This window comes from Hypanus sabinus, chromosome 19 (genome assembly GCF_030144855.1).
Source record: "Hypanus sabinus isolate sHypSab1 chromosome 19, sHypSab1.hap1, whole genome shotgun sequence".
NCBI lineage: Eukaryota > Metazoa > Chordata > Chondrichthyes > Myliobatiformes > Dasyatidae > Hypanus > Hypanus sabinus.
Genome location: NC_082724.1, coordinates 61,486,783 through 61,509,563, shown reverse-complemented (window position 1 = coordinate 61,509,563; position 22,781 = coordinate 61,486,783). Strand labels below are relative to the sequence as shown.

General features: G+C 42.3%; 1 protein-coding gene across 2 annotated transcripts in view; it reads right to left on the bottom strand.

Annotated features, from left to right (window-relative positions):
• The window catches only part of LOC132377967 (E3 ubiquitin-protein ligase RNF123), a 428,887-nt gene that overhangs the window by 7,162 nt on the left and 398,944 nt on the right, over nucleotides 1-22,781 (bottom strand). For both annotated transcript variants that reach the window (XM_059944516.1, XM_059944515.1), the window contains one exon: nucleotides 1,326-1,411. In XM_059944516.1, the coding sequence (XP_059800499.1) occupies nucleotides 1,326-1,411 (86 nt within the window). The remainder of the gene's footprint in view (nucleotides 1-1,325; nucleotides 1,412-22,781) is intronic.

Here is a 22,781-nt window from a genome sequence, read left to right as displayed (position 1 = left end):
TTTATAAGACATTGGTCAGACTGCACTTGGAGTATTGTGAGCAATTTTGGACCCTTAACTAAGAACAGATGTGCTGGCATTGAAGAGGGTCCAGAAGAAGTTCATGAGAGTGATCCCCGGAATGACAGGGTTACTGTATGAGGAGTGTTCAATGGCTCTGGGACTGTACTCACTGAGGTTTAGAAGAATGGTGGTGGGGGGGGGGGGGAAATCTTACTGAAACTTATCTAATATTGAAAGGTCTAGATTGAGTAGATGTGTGCAGAGGATGTTTTCGAGTGAGGGAGTCTAGGACCAGAGGGCACAGCCTCAGAATACAAGGATGTCCCTTTAGTAACAGAGGTGAAAAGTAATTTCTTTAGCGAGAGGGCGTTGAATCTGTGGAATGGAGACAGTCATTGGGTATAAAGCTGAGGTTATTATGTTCTTGATTACTAAGAGTGTCAATAGTTATGGGAAGAAAACAGCAGAATGGGGTTTAGTGTGAATGGTGAAGCAACATACAAGTACAAAAAATAATTGAATAATAAATAAACAAACATGGAGAACATGAGATGAATGCTCCTTGATGGGCTGAATGGCCTAATTCTGCTCCTGTGTCTTAAGGATGCAGTTCATAAGCTAACGATACTTTAGAGAGGAGCTTCAAGTTTGCAGAAAGTCTTGAAATGGAAAGGATTCTAATGAATGAGGCACAGACCAATGCAGAAAGACTGATAGTTTTAGTTAGGCTAATGAATACCAGACTTAATGATGAAAACAGGCATTAAAGTTAAAACAGTCATAACCGCTTTAAACAAACAACATATCCCAGAAGTGTTTCACAGGGAAGATATCAAAGAGAAACCTAACACCGGGCATTTTAGTGAACATTTTAGTCAAAGTGAATGTTTACAATGTGCAAGTTCCAGTATAGCTGAGGGTACAGCCATCCATGGGGAATCGAAAGAAACAGGGAATGCACAAACGAGCACAATTTGAACTCGTTTAGAAATGGAGTTGGAGGAAATTACACGACAGTCAATAAACAAGTGAAATGAGCAAAATGGGATTACCATACCGTACTGTACTGAATGGGTATATTGTGGATCCACTGCAGGAGATATTAGTACATTATGTGAGCTGCGGGTTTCATGCACTTAGGAGAAATAGAGAAATGTTATATAGAGAAAGAGCGGTGACTAAGTTAACAGGAAATGCATAAGGGCAGCATGATTCTGAGACATTTGACTTGTTAATGAGCCGAATATTCTTGGTAAGGATTACAGACAAGACCAAGGCCACTGTGGCATAATGTGGTCATGCATAAGTCAAGTTGGACTTACTTGCAAGATTTGTGAGAACACGGCATGAAGATGGCAGAGATTGGATGTGCGTAACAGATGGGGCACAGATCTTCCTCACTGGTGGGCTGCAAGAAAACAGAAAGATATTATAATAATCAGCTTGCAGCGGTGCATACAGTCCCCACCCCAACCCTCCTGTCAAAGCTTTTGCAACATTCGGAATGTAGTGAAGGATTTCCCTGGGAAAGATCTGCTAGTTTTGAGGAACCTCACTGTTAAAACTTGGTACTAACAAAAGAAACTAATTTAAACATACCAACCAGAGAGGAGATGCTAAGGTAAACTATAAAAATGGCAGTCCTTCCTTTAGGTTGATTTTTGAATTGCTACTAAACCATTTTCATCACATGAAAGGTGGGAAGCTGCCGCTTCTGATCAGGACTCAAGATAAAGGGCAATGTGCCAAGTTTTCAAGTCTTTGAGGCAAACAATAGTTACTGTCAACAAAAGACTCTAACCACCTCCTTAATCTTCTACAGTAAGTGCTTTAACCGCTGCCTTCTATCCAGTGAAGATGCTGCTGGATAGGATGTTCCAATATTTAGATTCAGTCGCAATTTGTTTCCAAGACAGGAATCTGCACGAGTTGGTGTTTCCATGGGCATGGCTCTTCTTGTTTGCATAGGTTGGTGTTTTTGGGAGGTGCTGTCAGAGTAGTCTGTGTGAGTAACCCCAGCACATTGTGTAGATGGTACACACTGCAGGCTCTGCTGGGCCAGGGTGGAAGGAATGAAAGTTTAGGATGGTTGTACAGGAGCCAATTAAGTGGGCTGATGTGTGCTGGATGATGTTAAGTTTCTTGAAAGTGGTTGGAGCTGGATTCATTGATCTTGTTCCTGGAATAGCCTGTAGTCAGTTCAAAGATTTTGGGAAATCAGAAAGTAAGTCATTTACTGCAGAATATCCCTGACCTGCTGTCATAGCCTCATTATTTATATCAGAGGCACCATCTTCACCCTGCCCCAGGTGTTGACACAAGGGCACTTGGTGATGGCAATAATGTCACGGGAAGGTGATTCCCATCTTGTTATCGACAGTCTCCAAATGTCTCACATTTTAGAAAAGTGAGATGGTCTCTCACTCTTGTGAGTACAGGCATTATTCAGCCTGATCAATCCAGGCCTGAATGTTTTTCACCTCCATCTCCTGACACATTCCAAGTAGGGTTAGTAATCTGACCTTGTGATGAAAGGATGCTCCTGAGTTTTGGAAACATTGAATTCAACACCCAAAGTAGTGAGGGCTTAGAATGCACTTTCTGGAAAGGTGAATGAGCTAATAAAACCTTCAACAGAATGGAGCAGAATCCTGATAAATACTCACCTATCACTTGCTACAAGGTGACAGACTGACTGCCCAAGTTTGGGCTTGAGTCAGCAGTTATTTTCTTTGATTGGTCCAGGCAAGCTAATAGGGTTAATGGCCTCCTAGGTTTCTATTCTCCTTGTGATGCCACTTTCAAGGAATTATGGATCTGTATTCGCAGATCCTTCTGTTCTACCGCACTCCCCAGTACTCTACTGCTCCCCATGCAAGATTTACCCTAGTTGGCCCTCCCAACATGCAACACCTCGCACTTTAGATTCTGCTGCAAGCTTTGACAACCAACATTGCTGTCCACTAAGCCCCCAATCTTGATGTCAACTGCAAATTTGCTGATCCAGTTTACTATCAGTTTACTTATCTTGATTGTTGATATAGATGACAAACAACAACAGACCCAGCCCCGATCCCTGTGGCTTCCAGTCAGAAGGCAACCATCTACTACCACTCCCTGGCTTCTCCCACAAAGCCAATGTCTAATCCACTTTACTACTGGATCCTGAAAGCCAAGTGACTGAACCTTCTTGCCCAACCTCCCATGTGGGACCTTGCTAAAGTCCATGTAGACAATATCCACTGTCTTGCCTTCATCAACTTTCCTGGTAACTTCCTCAAAAAAACTCTATAAGATTAGTTAATCTTATTAAGATTGGTATAAGATCTACAAATCAGTTTACAGGAATGAGGAAAGAACAATGGAAACAGACAAAACAAAAGTCTCTGTTCTTGTCACATGGTTGCAGGAATGGAGGCAGCCATTTTGTAAGACAGTCTGCAGCCGTCATTTTGAAAACTATTTGGTGAACTCTTTGCTGCTCAGGGATAGCTTAATCAGAGCAACTGAACATGGCCACAATGAGTTTTCTGCTGATGATTTTTATTATGTAAAATGGCAATAATTATGTAATTTTCCAATAATTTACACATTAATGAAGTCAGACTCACTGGTCTATAATTTCCCAACATATTCTTAGAGCCTTTCTTAAACAACAGAACATTAGCCACTTCCAATCCTCTAGCCCCTCACCTATTTTTAAGGATGTTTTAAATATCTCTACTAGACCCCTGTGATTTCTAAACAAGGGGAACACCTTGTCAGGCCCTGGGGATATATCCACCTTAATGTGGATGCCTAGAGTTGTAATGGATTTAGTCAAGAAGAAAAAGTATGTAAAGCTTCGGAAGTTAGGATCAAATGAAACACGAGGAGTATAAAGAAGCCAGAAAAGGAAGGGAATCAAGTAAGTCAGGAGGGGCCATGAAAAGTGCCTGGCAAGTAGGCTTAAGGTGAATCCCAAGGCACTCAGTACATACATCAAGTACAAGAGGATAACCGGTGAGTATGTGACCACTCAAAGATAAAGGGGGAACATTTCCTTGGCTGCGGAGATAATGAGTGAGGTACTTTATGAGTACTTTGGTTCAAGGAAAAGGACTTGGAGATGAGTGTCGAGTGCATAAGTACATTAGGGCATTTAGAGATCGAGGAGGAGGAATTGTTGGGCCCCTTAATCAGTATCAAGGTGGGTATGTCCCCAGGCCCTGATGGGATTTACCTCAGGTTACTGAAGGAGGCAAGAGACAAAGTTGCTGGGCCCTTCACTAGTATCTTCATCTCCTCTCTAGCCACAGGTGAGGGCCCAGAGGACTGGCCAATGGCTAATGTCGGCCCTCTATTTAAGAAAGGTACAAGGGAAAATTTTAGACCAGTGAGTCTCATGACAATTGTAGGGAAATTGCTGGAGAAAATTCTTAGTGAAAGGATATATGAGCATATGGAAATTCATGGGCCAGAAGGGCCTGTTCTGTGCTGTATCTCTAAATAATAATATCTAAATAAATAATAACATCACCTGGGGTGCCTAGGGGCAGCTCGAGTAGCAGCAGTAATCTGATTCAGATTCTGATCAGAAAAACCAAGGAAAGAAAAACTACAGAAAGAAGCAGCCAGAGATCCATGAGCCAGTCCTCATCAAGGGAATGGAGGTGGAGCAGGTCAGTAGCTTTAGATTCCTTGGCATCAACATATCAGAGCATCTATCCCGGGACCAGCACATAGATATCATCACAAGAAAGAAAGACTTTCTTAGAAGTTTGCGTAGATTCAGCATGACATGTTTAACTTTGACAAACTTCTATGGATGCCCAGTGGAGAGTATCCAAACTGCTTGCATCATTGTCTGTTACAGAAACACCAATACCCAGAAATGGAAAAGGCTAGAAAAAGTGGTGTAATACAACCCATTCTATCAGCAAGTGAAGCCCTCAATACCATTGAGCACATCTACAATAAGTGCTGAGTCCTGCCACAAGAAAGCAGCATCTGACATCAAACACAATCACCATGCAGGCTGTGCTCTCTTCTTACTACCACAATCTGGCAGGAGATACAGAAGACAAACCATTAGGTTCAGAAACAATTACTACCCTACAACCATAAGATTTCTGAACTGGCATGGATAAGTTAACTCACTTCTGACTTGATTCTACAGCCTAAAGACTTACTATCAAGGTAGTACGTATATTATAACACATACATAGTTTTATAATAAACTTACTTTAAATTTTGAACATGGGACACCATTTTGCTCTAAATCTGCCAGCACATTCCCTGTTCATACAGAGAGATACATTTTAACTAAAAAAATGCATTGGGCCAAACTTTGTTCCTTAGGCACAGCTTACATGACACCCTCAACACTCCAGTCAGACTAACACCACCAACAGACACAAAGGAAAGCTGCTGCCTCACAATGTCAGAGAGCCAGCTTGAACTGTGACTTTTGGTGCTGTCTGTAGAATTTCCATGTTCTCCGTACAACCCCAAGGGCTTTCCTTAAGTGCTCCAGTTTCAGTAAGACTACAAAACATAGGAGCTGAACTGGGTCATTCAGCCCATTGAGCCTGCTCTGCCATTGCATCATGGCTGATTTATTATCCCTCTCAACCCCACTTTCCTGCCTTCTCCCTGTAACCTTTGATGTCCTTACTAACGAATAACATATCAATCTCCACTTTAAATGTACCCAATGACAGTCTCTACAGCAATTTGTGGCAATGAGTTCCAAAGATTCACCACCCTCTGGCTAAAGTAAGTTATAACACTGAGGGCATTGGAAAGTGTTTTAAGTAGCCTGCAGTCACATCTGAAGCTGAATGGGAAGTTTCCACTGCAGCAGAGTGTCCCTCTAAACAAAGACAACACAACAAAGTGGGGTGATGTGTTCCCGTTGTGCTACAGCCTTGGATCCCAGGGCTCCGAAGTGTGCTGATAGGGCCAGAAGAGAATGTGTGATCAGTGATATCATTCCGTACTGATACCGGAAGAACATGAATGACAACTACTTCAATCCGACATATCAAAATCAATAACTTGCATCGCTATTGTTTTACTGATGACATCAGTAAAGATTGAATAATTTGAAACAATCATTAAAGGACATCTTAATGGAGAGAGATTTAAAAATAACCTGGCCTGCTGGACAAACAGGAAATCTAACGTTACAGAGAATGACCCCATTGAATAAGCAGGAATTATGAGCACTCACACACAGTGTGTAATCCTTACCACACCAACTTATCAGAACATTTGCACAGTGAGTGACTCCTACCTTATACATTCACAATGAGTTAATTTGCAAAGAGCCTATAAACATAAGTCTGCCAAAACATAGTGGATTTGTGATGCCTTAGAACTCTGCTGACCTGGATTCAACCATACCTTTGGGTGCCGCCTGTGAGGAGTCGTCACATTCTCTCTGTGACTGCATTAGTTTTCTTTGGGTGCTCCACATCTCAGAGAAGGCCAGTGGGTTAAGAGGTTACTGTAAATGACGACTAGTGTAGGCTGGTGACAAAAAGGATCAAAGGGGATGTGAGAAAGTAAGTAAGCTTCAGGATGACAGTGATAAGGAGAGGAGGAATGGGAACGATGGGGTTGCTCCACTGGTGTGGACACATGGGGCTTGTGCATTGTTATAAGTGTGAGATGAGCTGGTGACTTGGATCAGAGAGGTAATTAGGTTTTGCGGATGACAGTCTAGTAAATCCTGTTGCATTTTCTTTTTAATCAGATGATTAGGTAAGACTAAAATAGGAGCAGAAATCAGGCTGTATATGAGGGTAATGGCCAGGTCTAGGGGTTTAGGAAAGAGGAAGAATGTTCTCTAACCAGTCGTTAAATAATTTAACATTGTGTGTAAATATTATTATTGTCCATCATTATTCCATCTATGAATTCCATAAGATAGTGCCTGCATACAACACACTCATCTGGATAGACCACAGAACTATTTATTTCATTTCTTTTATGTCTTTTAATTTAATTTATTTTTCATCTTGAATGTGTTTCTGGAGCTGCTGGAGCCTGTGATTTGCAGTTTGGAGATCGTCTGGTGATCCAGTGCACTGCCTTCTCAGAGAGGATTCTGGGAGGCAGCGGCAGCGAGCATGGGCCTCGAGGCGAGGAGACTGCAGTGGGTGGAAGTGATGTTCACCTCCGTTAAACTTCCCATGTTCGCTGATTAAAGCGACAAGGGAGACTGAAACATCGAGGTGAATGTGGAAGGCAAAGTGCCTGCATTCTGATCGCTGGTGGGATCACTCTGTTGCCGTACAGGGGAGCCTGTGTGGCCTGGCGCTGTGCCCGGAGGACATTACCAAGATTTTCTGCATTTGTGATATTGATATGGATTTGGACTATAGTCTACAGACTTTTTTTTTCCAGCCTTTCGGTTTTTTTTTGTATTCTGTGTTTATCAGCTGTGTTTTCTAGTGTGGAGAGGGGGACTTAGATTTGGGGGTCGATATTCTTGTGGTGTGGGGAGAGGGGATGACTGGGTCTCGATTTTGTTTTTTTGTTAGTTTCTTTGTGCAGAATGAGGAGGGTTTGGAGACTGACGTTCTTTTTGCATTTTGTGTGGAGGAGGGGGTTTGGGGGCTGATGATCATGTTGCTGTTTTTTTATTTCCTGGTTTTGTGGCCATCTGGTGAAGACTCTCAGAGCTGTATGCTTTGATAAGAAATGAATCCTTTGAATCATGAAGGACCATCACCATCCAGAATCAGTCAGTTTTAACATCACCAGCATACGTCATGTGCCTTCAGACTTGTGTACCTCCTTCCTGATGGTAACAGTGAGAAGAGAGCAGGTCCTGAGTGGTGGCGGTCCTCAATGATGGATGCACCATTTCTTGAAGATATCTTGGAAACTATGGAGGCTAGTACCTATGATGGAGCTGACTAATTTTGCAACTCTCTGCAGCTTACTTCAATCCTGTATAGGGATTAAGGTAGAAGGACAAGGGCACGATGCTAAGAGTTCTGAGTTGATGAGGAAGGACAGGCAGGGAACAGAACATAATTGTAGCCAGTTAAAGGGGTTGAAATGTCTCTATTTCAATGCTAGGAGTATTAGGAACAAGGAGGATGAACTTAAGAGCATGGATTAGTATGTGGAACTACGATGTTGTGGCTGTTATTGAAACTTGGTTGGAGGAAGGGAACGATTGGATGATGCAGGTCCCAGGGTTCAAGTGTTTTAAAAGGAATAGGATGGGAGGTAGAAAGGTGGGGGGAGTGGTATTGCTGGTCAGGGACAGTATCACGGCTATAGAAAAGGAGAACGCTCCAGAGGGAGTGTCCACGGAGTCAGTCTGGGTGGAAGTCAGAAATAGGAAGGGATCAATCACTGTGCTGAGAGTAGTCTATAGGCCCCCAAGTAGCCCTCAGGACACCGAAGAGCAGATAAGCAGGCAGATTTTAGAATGGTGCAGGAAATACAGGGTAGTAATTATGGGTGATTTCAACTTCCCTCATATTGACTGGCACCTCCTGAGTGCAAGGGGGATAGATGGGGCTGAATTTGTTAGGTGTGTTCAAGAAGGATTCCTGACACAGTATGTGGACCGGCCGACAAGAGGAGAGGCCATACTGGATCTAGTTCTGGGTAATGAACCTGGTCAGGTGACAGACCTCTTGGTGGGGGAGCATTTTGGTGAGAGTGACCACAACTCTCTTAGCTTCAGCATAGCTATGGAAAGGGATCAAATCAGACGAAATGGTAAAGTGCTTAACTGGGGAAGGGGTTACTTTGAAGGGATGTGGCAGGAACTAGCGAGAGTAAATTGGAAACAGATGTTCAAAGGGGAAAGCACAGAAGTAATGTGGGAGAAGTTTAGGGACCACTTGAGCTGGGTTCAGGATAGGTTTGTCCAACTGCGGCAAAGAAAAAATGGTAGGAAAAGGGAACCATGGCTGACGAAACATGTGAGGTAACTCGTCAAGAGGAAAAAGGAAGCATATGTTAGATATACGAAGCAGGAAGTAGGAAGGGCTTATGAGAAATATGGGGTAGCCAGGAAGGAGCTAAAGAAAGGACTTAGGAGAGCTCGAAGGGGCATGAGGAGGCCTTGGCATGTAGGACTAAGGAGAACCCCAAGGCGTTCTATGTGTATGTGAAGAATAGGAGGATGACGAGAACAAAGGTGGGACCACTAAAGGATAAAGAGGGCAACATGTGCCTGGAGGCAGAGGAGGTTGGGGAGGTCCTAAATGAATACTTTGCTTCAGTGAAAAGGATCTTGATCAGGATGAGGTCGAAGTAGACCAGGCCTGTGTGCTGGACAATGTGGAGATTAAGGAAGAAGAAGTGCTGGATCTTCTTAAAAACATTAAGATTGATAAATCCCCAGGGCCGGATATGATACACCCCAGGTTGTTGTGGGAATTGAGAGAAGAGATCGCAGGAGCATTAGCCATGATCTTTGAGTCCTCTTTGGCTGCGGGGAAGTGCCAGAGGACTGGAGAATGGCAAATGTAGTTCCCTTGTTTAAAAAAGGTAATAGGGAGAAACCTGGGAACTATAGACCGGTGACTCTTACGTCAGTGGTCTGCAAACTACTGGAAAGGGTTCTTAAGGATAGGATCTACGAGAATTTGGAGAAGTACAGTCTACTGATGGATAGTCAACATGGCTTTGTGAAGAGAAGATCGCGCCTCATGAGACTGATAGAGTTTTTTGAAGAGGTAACAAAAGAAATTGATGAGGGTAGGGCAGTGGATGTGGTCTACATGGACTTTAGCAAAATATTTGACAAGGTCCCTCATGAGAGACTCATCCAGAAAGTCATGAGGCACAGGATAAGTGGAACCTTGGCTGTTTGGATAAAAAATTGGCTTAAAGGAAGAAAGCAGAGGGTAGTTGTGGAAGGAAAGTATTCTGCCTGGAGGTCGGTGATTAGTGGAGTGCCTCAGGGATCTGTCCTGTGACCCTTGTTATTTGTGGTTTTTATAAATGACCTGGATGTAGAGGTGGAAGGATGGGTGAGTAAGTTTGCGGATGACATGAAGATTGGAGGAGTCGTGGATGGAGCTGTAAGTGGTCGAAGGTTACAAGAGGATATAGACGGGCTGCAGAGTTGGGCAGAAAAATGGCAGATGGGAGTTCAATCCGGACAAGTGTGAGATGATGCATTTTGGAAGGACAAACCAGGAAACTGAGTACAGGATTAATGGTCAATTACTTAAGAGTGTGGATGAACAAAGGGACCTTGGGATTCAAATCCATACATCCCTCAAGGTCTCTGCACAGGTTGATTGGGTAGTTAAGAAGGCCTATGGGATGCTAAACTTCATTAACAGGGGGATTGAGTTCAGGAGTAGAGGGGTCATGTTGCAACTCTACAAATCTCTAGTGAGCCCGCACTTAGAGTATTGCGTTCAATTCTGGTCACCTCATTATAGAAAGGATGTGGAAGCTATGGAGAGGGTGCAGAGGAGATTTACGAGAATGTTGCCTGGTTTGGAGAACAAGTCATATGAAGCAAAGTTAGCAGAGCTGGGACTTTTCTCTTTGGAGTGTAGAAGAATGAGAGGGGACTTGATAGAGGTCTACAAGATTATGAGAGGCATAGATAGGGTGGATAGTCAGTACCTGTTTCCCAGGGCACCAATAGCAAACACCAGAGGGCATATGTAGAAAATTAAGGGAGGTAAGTTTAGGGGAGACATCAGGGGTAAGTTTTTTTTACACAGAGGGTTTTGACTGCCTGGAATGACTTGTCAGAGATGGTGGTGGAAGCTAAAACATTAGGGGTATTTAAGAGCCTCTTGGACAGGCACATGGATGAAAGAAAAATGGAAGGTTATGGGGTAGTGTGGGTTTAGTACTTTTTAAAAAGGATTATATGGGTCGGCACAACATGGAGGGCTGAAGGGCCTGTACTGTGCTGTAGTGTTCTATGGTTCTACAGTAGCATTCCATCCCCCACCCCCCCACATACCAGACCATGACAGAGCCAGTCAGAATGCCCTCCCTGCTGCATTTGAATATGTTTATGAGTGTTTCAGGTGACAAACCAAATCTCCTCAAACTCTTAATGAAATATAGCTGCTGTCTTGCCTTCTCTATAGCTGCATCAATATGTTAGGACCATGTTAGGTCTTCAGTGATATTAACACCCAGGAACTTGAAATTGCTCACCCTTTCCAATTCTGATTCCTCTATCATGATTGGTGTGTCTTCCCTCATCTTACCCTTTCTAAAGACCACAATCAGCTCTTTAGTCTTAATGACATCAAGTGCAAGATTGTTGCTGCAACACCTCTGAACTGGCTGGCATATCTTGCACCCTCTTGTCACCATCTGAGGTTCTACCAACAATCATCAGCAAATTTATAGATGGTATTTGAGCTAAGCCTAGCCACACAGTCATGCCCTCTTCTCATTATTACCATCAGGGAGGAGGTACAGGAGCCTGAAGGCGCACTTTCAACATTTTAGGAACAGCTTCATCCCCTGACTTCAGGCTTCTGTACCTCCTTCCTGATGGTAACAGTTACGCCTGATTTCTGAATGGTCTTGAATCTGAGTTAGGTTTATTATCACTGATATGTATCATGCAATTTGTTGTTTTGCAGCTGAAATATAGTGCAATACATAAAACATAATATAAGTTACAATAAGAAATATATAAAAAATAAATAAGGTTAAGAAAGGGAGCAAAACAGTGAGGTAGTGGTCATGGACTGCTCAGAAATCTGATGGCAAAGGGAAGAAGCTTTTCCTAAAGCATTGACCTCCCTCCTTGCAATGATATGTGGATTGGCTGGCTAAATGTTTACCACAAATTGCCTTGGTCAAGCTTTGTGGCAAATAGATACAACAATAAGGACAATTGATGGGTTTATGTGAGGGGATATATGTTGCAAGAGTATGTGGTAAACACCAGCCTCTTTCTTTTCTTAGAAGTTTAAGGAGGTTCTGCATGATATCAGAGATACTGATAAACTACCACGGGTGCACAGTGGAAAGTATTCTGATTGGTCGCATCACAGCCTGGCACAGGAACTCCTACAAAACCTTGGAAGATTTCATGTTTTATTGTTTTACAACAATGAATCACAATGGATTTAATCTGGCTTTTTTGATACGATCAACGGAAAAAGACTCTTTCATGTCAAAGTGAAAACAGATCTCTGCAAATTAATCTAAATTAATTACAAATATAAAACACAAAATAATTGATTGCATAAGTATTCAGTCCTTTCAAGTCAGTATTTAATAGATGCACCTTTGGCAGTAATTACAACCTTGAGTGTGTGTCTTCAGGCACCTGTACCTCCTCCCTGTTGATAGCAAGGAGACGAGAGCATGAGCACTACCTCACTGTTTCACTCTCTTCTTGCGCTCTTTACTTATTGTTATATTTCCTATTGTAATCTATAGTAATTTCTTGATGTATTGCCCTGTCCTGCTGGCAGAACACACAAAAAAAATCACAACACACATTATGTCAGTGCTAAAAAGCCTGATTCTAATCTTTGTTGGAAGTTGATCAAGCATGGTCAACTGACATTGTACTGATCATTGATAGCAGGACATGTTAATGAAATCACTTGCTTGCACTTGAGGCATCAGTGCGAGCCCAAACAGTATCTTCACAGTAAGGCAGCCAGGACACAGGCTGCAGTGGGACTAAGACATGCTGACTCAGTTCCATTCAGAAATGTGGAAACCACTGAATGCCTGCTGTGCTGTCAATTATTCATCAAGCCAGCGTCCTTCTAGGTCAGGCACTGCGCAGTTTGTGTTCACATCACTTCAAGCTGCACTATCACTTTCAGGCAAATCATGGGAAGGTGACTCACCTCTGTGCTATACAAAGACTGCGACATTCATCAAAAAAAAATCAGCGTGCAAAATACTGCCATGATTCAAGTGAGGATCACACAAATCAAGGCACCAGCTTAAAACAAAATTCACAGGAAAAACTGCTTCAACTACTGAATCAGATATTGTCAGATTTTATCAGATACTAGGACACAGTGAGACACACTGCCTGTGCCACACACTATGTGTCTGATGCCCACTGCAGTGTCCTGACTGTGAACTTCATTGAATAAGAGGGTAATTCACTTGAGGGTAATTAATTGAATTGTAATTAATTCACCAGAAGAAACGCTAGCGATCCCGTAATAGTGGGAAGCCATTTGAAGGAAACCACGTGCGTTTGGTTCCCTTGCCTGGGGACTGGTGGCTGGTACCACGGAAAATGACCTGGAACTAACAACGGGGAACCAACTCCCCCGACTCAACGGATTGGTCTCATAAAGACCCGGGCAAGTTTCAAACCGTCTCTCTCTTAAAACCCAAAGAGCTGCAGCTTGAAAGGACAGTGACTTTTATCTTTCCATCAGACAATACCATATCCCCTAGACAAACGATAGAGCTATTGCTTAATTGATGATTATTATTATACCTGCATTTTTAGATTGAGTATTGACAACGTACTTTATCTGAATGTCTGTATTAATCTTATTTTTGTGCCCCTTTATAAATAAAGACTTTTAAAAATAGTACCATCAGACTTCAACGGACCTCTCTATCTTTGCTGGTAAGTGATCCAGTTACGGGAATTTCGTAACAAAATTGGGGTTCTCGTCTCGCGATTTGAAACCAAATTGGGGAGCCAGTGAATCGGGCTTGTAAGTCCAAACTTTGATCTAGTATGCAGGTAGCCAGACGGGAAACCAGCAAAGATGGACGTGGATGAATTTATAGAAAACCCTACTCTGGAGGCGCTAGAGGCGGCTACCAAATCAGACTTGGTAAATTTGGCGAAGGGGTTAAACCTCGCAGAGGTGAGGTCGTCAATGAAAAAGCAGGAGGTGCGAAGGGCCATAACTCAGTATTACATCGAGAAGAATGTGTTTGCAGCTGAGATATTGGAAAATATCCCTGAAAAGGTACCAGCTAGTGGGACGGCTCAGTTAGAGTTGGAGAAATTAAGGTTGGAACATGAAATTAAGTTAAAGCAGCTGGAAGCAGCTGAGAAAGAGAGAGAGAGAGAGAGAGAGAGAGAGAGAGAGAGCCAAGAGAGAGAGAGAAAGAGAAAGAACCGAGAAAGAGAGAGAGAGAGAGAAAGAGCCAAGAAAGAGAGAGAGAGAGAGAGAGAGAGAGAAAGGGCCAACAAACAAAGGGAGCATGCGCTCCAGCTAAAGGAGTTAGAGGTGAAACGGGATCAGGAGCTCCAGCTAAAGGGGTTAGAGGTGAAAAGGGAGCAGGAAAGAGTGGAGAAGCAAAGGGAGCATGAACTTCAGTTAAAAAAAACTGGAAGCAGCTGAGAGGGAGAGGGAGGCAGAGAGACAGAGAAAACAAGACTTGGAGATGGAGAAGTTAAAGCAAGAGCAACGCGGTCAGGGGTCGGACCAAGAGGAGCGGTTTGATGTTAGTCGGGCGTTGAGGTTAGTACCCCATTCGAGAAGACAGATGTTGATAGTTATTTCTTGCTTTTTGAAAAGGTGGCAGTGAATCAGGAGTGGCCCAGGGCACAGTGGGTGGCATTGTTACAAAGTGTGTTAAAAGGGAAGGCACAGCGGGCATATGCGGTGTTGTCCATGGAGGAGGAGAGGTATGACAAAGTAAAGGCAGCCATTCTCCGGGGTTACGAGCTAGTACCTGAAGCCTATAGACAAAAGTTCAGAAATTTACGGAAAGGGTGGAATCAGACGTATACCGAGTTTGCCCATGAGAAGGGTGTGCTCTTGGACCGTTGGTGCACCGCAGAAATAGTGGGCGAGGATTATGGGCGTCTCAGGGAGTTAATTTTGATTGAGGAATTTAAAGGTTGTGTTCCGGAGGAGATCCGGATGTATTTGAATGAGAAGCCGACTAAGTCCATCTCAGAATTTGCTAGGTTTGCGGATGAATATGCCCTAACCCACAAGACAAAGTTTTCCTCGAATAAAAGTTCCCCGAGAGACCGCGGGAGCGATCGAGAAAGTCCGCCAGCTGAGGCAGAGGTCCTGCCGGGAGCTAGTGGTAAGGTTGAGGGGGAAAGGCCAGACGGCCAGAGATTTCAGGGCTTGACCTGTTTTAATTGTGGGAAGAGCGGGCATGTTGCTTTGCTCCGAGGAGGGAGAGGGGAAAAGGGAAAGCAGCAGTCCCTCTCGGATGTGCCATGGTAATCAGTAAATCGACAAGAGAGCCCTGGGTAGACAGAGTATGAGAAGGGTCTGAGACTTGTCTGTCACACAGAACCGTGTCTTTGAGGAAGGGGGACCCACCAATTTCCGTACGAATCTGAAGAAACACGGGGGCTGAGCTGTCGTTGATCAGCAGTAAGGTACTAGAATTTGGTCGGAAAACGGGAATGGTAGCAGTGAGGGGAATAAGTAAAAGGACAGAAATGGTGACCTTACATGAGGTCATTATGGATATAGCTGGTGAGCTGGTGTCTGAACCCGTTGAAATAGGGGTGCCATCAGAATTCCCGAGAACTGACGCGGACGTCCTTCTCGGTAACGATTTAGCAGGTGGTAAGGTTTGGGCAGCCATGACGAGGACCGGCCGGCCGGTGAGTGTTGAGGCCCCGCCCCTAGAGTCTCAGATTTATCCCGCATGTGCGGTTACTTGCAGCATGTCGAGACAGGCAGCTGAGAATGAGTGCAGTTTAAATCTGGCCAATTTTGATTTGCCCGAGACGTTTCTACCGACCCTGTACCATGAGGGTTTAGAGGGTGGTAAAACGAAGAGTAGTAAAGTGAAAGAGGGGAAGGGAGCGGAGGTAGATCTGCCCTTAGCGAGGAGAAAGGTCCTAGAAGCAGAAAATAAAGATGAGGAACCGATAGAGTGGTTAAGAGGTCCAGAGTTGGACAGGGATGATCTGTCTGGTTTGGCAGAACTGTTTGAGGAAGTTGAAACTTCTAAAGGTGTTCCCGATAATGAAATGAGGGCAGCCCTAGATGAAAAGGGTGCCCTTACCTCGAAGAAGTCTGCTGGGTTGGCAGATGAGGTTGTTTCAGCCGGCGGGGTTGAGTTTACTCCGGAAGGGAGTTGCCCAGAGAGTACCTGGGAGAAACGGGGAACTTAGAATTTGAAAAGGGTACGGGTATTGAAAGCCTGGAAGAGGCCAATGTCCTGTTTGAGTGTCCAAGATGGGGATGCACGTGGTACTGAACCTAGTAACGGAGCTCAGAAAAAGTTTGAGGTATTTGATCCAGTGGTACAGGGCGGCCGTCCTTGTGGGTCAGATAGACTTGGTTCAGTGGAAAAAGGGTTAACCTTGGTAACCGGGGGAAGTGTGAGTTCCCCGGTGTTTGTACTCGAAGGTGTGTTCAAAGTTAATGCAGAATTTAAGAATGGGGAGATAAGAATTATTAATGAAGGAAACAGAAAGTCTGTAGTTCCCAAGTCGAATGAAGAAATTTTAAACCCGGCAGATCGCTTACAGAGTGAGCCGGGAGATAGCGGGGCCCCCCACTCTATTGTTATGCCAGGATGGGGTGTGAAGAGGCCGAATTCGAAATGCTACTTGAACGAAGGGTATAGCCTGAAGGGTCCTGACAAGAGGGCTAGTCACCTGTGTAAAATTAAAGAATTGGGTGGAAATGGTCTAAGTTTGGGACACGGTGTTGGTAAAAAAACCCCTATGGAAAAGACGGGCGGGAGTTTACCTCGCCAGATCACTGAAGTTTCCCACGTGGGAACTCACCGGAAAAGAGGTGATGGTTAATGGGGATGCCATTTTAAATAGCAAAGCCGGTTGTACGGGATTTCGCCACAGCCTGTGAATAATAAAGACAGCCCCCTTGGAAGCCTGCCTGTCAAGTGAAAATGACCGAAACGATTAGTATTCACATAAACTTTTGTAGATGCACATAAACTAAGATCATAACTCCTTAGTTTTGTTGCTGAAAAAAAAAGGTGGTTATTAAGTTGAAGTCTGATGCTACAAGACTTTAAGGTACAAGATGTTAAAATATTAAAGGAAATGCCACTGTAATTGTTAACCGTTTGGATGATGAATTGAATGTATCACTGTATTACTCTGTAGAATAAAAAAACTTTTGTATTGTGTTAGATTCTAAAACCCTGTAAGACTCTGTACTACTTCGTTTCACCGCTGGTGAAAACGCTTTGAAGAAAGGGGGTGTTATGAATGTACCACAGCTCTGAGGGGCTGAAGGGTGCGGGGGAGCCCCCTCCTTTGTGAGAATCACAAGAGCATTATTGGGTTGGCTCAGAGGACCCAGGAAATGAGAGAGAGAGACCTGGCCATTGTCTCCTGGAGACCACGTTTGTGCACTGGGGACTATGCTACGTGCAAGCCCTCGGGCAAAGTGGGCTGGTTGAGAGAGAGATTGCATCACCCCAACTGATTGACATCTACTACCCGGCGAGTTAAGATAAAAGGGGGGGGGGGGGCTGTAGGGACAGCCCCTCAGATGCACCAGAAGAAACGCTAGCGATCCTGTAATAGCGGGAAGCCATTTGAAGGAAGCCACATGCGTTCGGTTCCCTTGCCTGGGGGCTGGTGGCTGGTACCACGGAAAACGACTTGGAACTAACAACGGGGAAACCAACTCCCCCCACTCAACGGATTAGCCTCATAAAGACCCGGGCAAGTTTCAAACCGTCTCTCTCTTAAAACCCAAAGAGCTGCAGCTTGAAAGGACGGTGACTTTTATCTTTCCATCGGACAATACAATATCCCCTAGATAAACGATAGAGCTATTGCTTAATTGATGATTATTATTATACCTGCGTTTTTAGATTGAGTATTGATGACGTATTTTATCTGAATGTCTGTATTAATCTTATTTTTGTGCCCCTTTATGAATAAGGACTTTTAAAAATAGTACCATCAGACTTCAACGGACCTCTCTATCCTTGCTGGTAAGTGATCCAGTTACGGGAATTTCATAACATAACCTATTTGAGAATCGAGTCCCAAGTCTCATCAGATAAGGAGATATTTAAATCATGCTCCTAAGTCATTATAATTTTATCCACAGGGGCACGTCGTAAGGATGCTAATTTATCATGAATAAATGATATTGAACCTTTACCTAGTGGATTAATAGAAAGAAATAAATCCATAACATTTTTCTCAGGCATTTCAGGGAAGTTAAGAATTAAAGGATTAATAAAGTGTCTAATTTGGAGATATCTAAAAAATGAGCATTGGGCAGATTGAACTTAGCAGAGAGCTGTTGAAAAGATGCGAAGCGGTTATCAATAAAAAGATTTTCAAAATGTCTAATGCCCTTCCTATACCAGTCATGCAATGCTGAATCATACGTAGTAGGTAAAAAAAGGTGATTATGTAAGATAGGACTAGAAAAGGAAAAAGCATGGAAACCATAAAATTTCCTAAACTGAGCCCATATACGCAAAGTGTGTCTAACAAGAGGATTAACAATTATTCTGGACAAACTACTAGGGAGTCCACAGCCAAGAAGTGCAGAAATAGATAAATCTTTAGTGGAACTCAACTCCATTGCCACCCAATTAGGGCACTCGGGTTGGCTATGGGAAAAAGACCAAAAGGTAGCACAACGTATATTGGCTACCCAATAATATAAATGAAAGTTAGGTAAAGCCATGCCACCCTCTTTTTAAATTTTTGGAGATAAACTTTATTAATTCTAGAGCACTTATTCTCCCACAGATATGACAAAATAATAGAGTCTAAGGAATCAAAAAAAGATTTAGGAATGAAAATTGGGATTGATTGAAATAAATATAAAAGTTGAGGGAGAACATACATTTTAACAACATTAATATGACCTACCAAAGACATAGATAGAGGTGACCATTGTAACAGTCTCTGTTTTATAGTATATGAAAGATTGGCAAAATTTTCACGAAAGAGATCTTTAAACTTCCTTGTGACTGTAATCCCAAGACAAGTAAATTGATTATGAACTACTTTAAAAGGGAGATCATGGAATGTTAATTCTTGTGCTTCTTTATTAATTGGGAAAAGTTCACTCTTATGTAAATTAAGTTTATAGCCAGAGATCTGGCGAAACTGATCAAGAAGTGAAAACATTGGAAGTAAGGATGTAGACGGATTTGAAAGAAAAAGTAATAAGTCACCAGCATAAAAAGAAACTTTATGCTCAACACCCCTTCTCCAAATCCCGGTCAATTCAGGACAATTTCGAAATGCTATCACCAAAGGTTCTATAGCCAAATCAAAGAGAAAGGGACTTAAAGGGCATCCCTGACGGGTGCCGCATTTGAGGTTAAATAACTGGGATTTCTGAAAATTTGTCAAAACAGAGGCAGTAAGACACAGACACAGCAATTTGATCCAAGAGATAAAACTTTGACCAAAGTCAAATTTTTCTAAAACTGCAAAAAGGTAGTTCCACTCTATACGATCAAATGCTTTCTCCGCATCGAGGGAAATAACACATCCAGGAATCCCAGTCGGAAGTGAATATAAAATGTTAAATAAATGCCAAATGTTAAAAAAAGGAAGATGGTTTTTAATAAAACCAGTTTGATCATCAGAAATAATAGAGGGAATAACAGTTTCTAATCTATAAGCCAAAACTTTGGCCAAGATTTTAACATCAACATTAAGCAAAGAAATCGGCCTATACGAGGAACACTCTGTTGGGTCTTTACCCTTTTTTAATAAAAGAATAATAGATGCCTCATTAAAAGAGGGTGGCAATTTACCGTAATTAAACGAGTCAGATAATACTGAGAATAACTGAGGAGAAAGAAGTGAAGAGAATAATTTATAAAATTCTACGGGGAACCCATCAGGTCCAGGAGATTTCCCTGAAGACAATGCAGAAATTGCAAAAGATATTTCTTCTGATGATATAGGTGCATTAAGTTTGGCTTTAAAATCAGATGAAAGCGAAGGAATATTCAGATTATTTAAAAAATGACCAACAGAGATATTCTCATTCAGAGATCCAGAGGAATAAAGTCGAGAATAAAATTTTTTAAATGCATCATTGATTTCTAAGTGATCCGATGTAAAGTCTCCATTCTCCTTCCGGATCTTTGTAATATGTTGTTTGGCTTTGGAACGCCTCAGCTGATTGGCTAGAAATTTACCAGATTTGTCACCATGAATATAAAAGCGACTCTTACTTTCAAGAAGTTGGCATTCGACAGGTTGAGTAGACAGAAGATTAAATTTAGTTTGTTCTACACGCTTCTTGTATAATTCAGGATTCTTAGTTTGAGCATACAGTTGATCCAATTCTTTAATCTGATTAATGAGGTCTAATCGATCTGCACAGGACTTTCTATTAAGATTTGCTGTAGATTATTTGACCCCTCAAATATGCTTTCATGGCATCCCAGACAATCTGGGATGACATTTCAGATGATGTATTGGTGCTAAAATAAAAGGTTATCTGATCCTTAATAAATTTTAGAAAATCATCATCCGATAATAAAGTCGAGTCAAAACGCCTCTGAGGGAGACCAGGAAAATTTAAAGACAAAGTAATTGGGGCATGGTCAGAAATCAGTATACTCTGATAATCACAAGAATAGACAAATGGAATAAGTTGATTATCGAGTAAAAAGTAAAAAGTCAATTCTAGTAAAGGTATGGTGAACATGTGGAAAAAAAAGAATAATCTCTCTCAGTAGGATGAGGGAAACGCCATATATCAGAGATACCATAATTAGAGAGAAAAGAGTGAATAGCTAAGGCAGATTTAGTAGGTAGTCTAGTAACAGAGGACGATCGACCCAAATTAGGATCCAACCAACAATTGAAATCGCCACCCAGTATAAGAGAGTATGAGTTTAAATCTGGTAGTGAGGAGAAAAAACGTTCAAAAAATTAACATAATCAAAATTGGGAGCATACAGGTTTGCTAGTTCAACTTTAGTATTATATAATTTACCAGAAACAATAATAAAATGGCCATTCGTATCAGATAGCTTATTATGGAGTTCAAAAGGAATATTTGAATTAAAAAGGATGGAGACCCCCCCTAGCTTTGGCGGCAAAGGATGAATGAAAATGCTGACCCGCCCACTTTGACAAAAGCCGAGAATTATCAAATCTACGAATATGAGTTTCTTGAAGGAAAGCAATGTCATCTTTGAGTTGTTTATATGCGAGAAGACCTTCCTTCTTTTAACAGGATGATTCAATCCCTTTACATTCCAGCTCATAAATTTAAGTGTATTAATCATTATCAATTGTTAGTGCATAGATGGTAGCAGGCATATAAAAAATCAAGCAGTACAATAACAGTCTGGGAGCAAAAATGGAACCATAGATCCATAGAATCAAAACAGAGACATGTCCTGAACAACAAAGGAAAACAAAAGAAACAGTGAGTAGTGTTGGAACTGGAGAACCCACCCCACCCTCGCAACCCAAAACTAGATGACTACCTAAAAAAGCAGCTAGCTCTACCAAAAAAATTAACCCAAATATGACTGCCAGTTCTGTGTCGTTAACAAAAGTTCCATATAAATAATATAGCAAATAATAACTAATTTATGCACTAGAAAACGGAATTACAGATAGGAACAACTTCAACAGAAGTATAAAGCTTAATACAAAGAAAATCAGAAGAAAACTAAAACTAACCTATCCGCGAAAAATTATAAAAGATTATAAGAAAAAAAAGGAGGGAGAAAAGGGGGAAATTATAAATTCAAAGAGAGTACTTATCAACCATTTTAGAAGGTCAGGCCGGTTCTGAAGAAGACGAGGTGGCCAGAAGACTTCCAACAAACCCCTCAGCCTCTTTCATTGATTTAAACCACTTATAATCTCCAGTAGTAAGCATAATTCGAAGATCGGCTGGATTTCGGAGAGAGGGTCTGAATCCGCGATCAAAAAGCACTTTCATTACACCTTTAAACTCAGCATGCATCTTCAGAACCTGGGGGGCATAATCCTCCACAAAACGAATGACCGTATTTTGAAAAGCAGAAGTACCTCTGCGGCGTGCCTCCATAATCAAACGGTTTTTCACGTGGTATTGATGAAAGCATAAAATAACCAGCCGTGGGCGGGAACCCAGAGTTGCACGAGGAACCCTTTCAAGCTCAGGTGGAGTCGGAAGAAATTCTTTCCCGAAAATCTCACAGAGAAAATCAGAAAAAAATTCAACGGGAGAGCTCTTTTCGGTGGCCTCTGGCAAATCAAGAATTCGTAGATTGCAAAGTCTGCTCCGATTTTCAAGATCCACCATTTTGGAAAAAAGTTTACTGTTCTTCTCCTCTAGGTTGGAGCAGAGAGTTTCAAGATATTGAACATGGCGTTTTAAATCTTCAGAAGTTAAGTCAATGCGAGATAAATGTTCAGCTAGTTCATCCACTCTAGCATTAATCTGATCCAATTTGAAATTCAGCAGGTTGAAAGAAGTTCTAAATTCAGTTCTAAAATCCATTGAAGTATCTTGTCGATGTTGTTCCAAAACAGCGAGAATGTCAGCCGGCAAAGCCGTAGAAGTTTCCTTTTTCCCGGTTTTAGTACTTTTGGTAGCCATTATAAGATAGATGTGTTCGCAGGCAGGTAAAAGAGAACTAATGAAATACCTAACTAAGGTTTAAGAAGGGAGACATATAGTGCAAAGAAGAATAACGGAGCAAAAGTTCGGAGCGACTAACTAATCGCCATCTTACCGGAAGTCCCCCTACTTCCTCATCTAACCCATTCCTTCCCTGTCCAGTGGCAGAAATATCCTATCCTGTGGTCCTTCTGCACCAAGCCTTTGCAGTGGCTGCACCAAATTTGAGTGCGCCCATCAGCTTGTATTCCTGCAGCCTGCAATGGCAGCATTCCTCCATGGCCATCTAAAGCAGATACAGGTTGCGTACCCCTT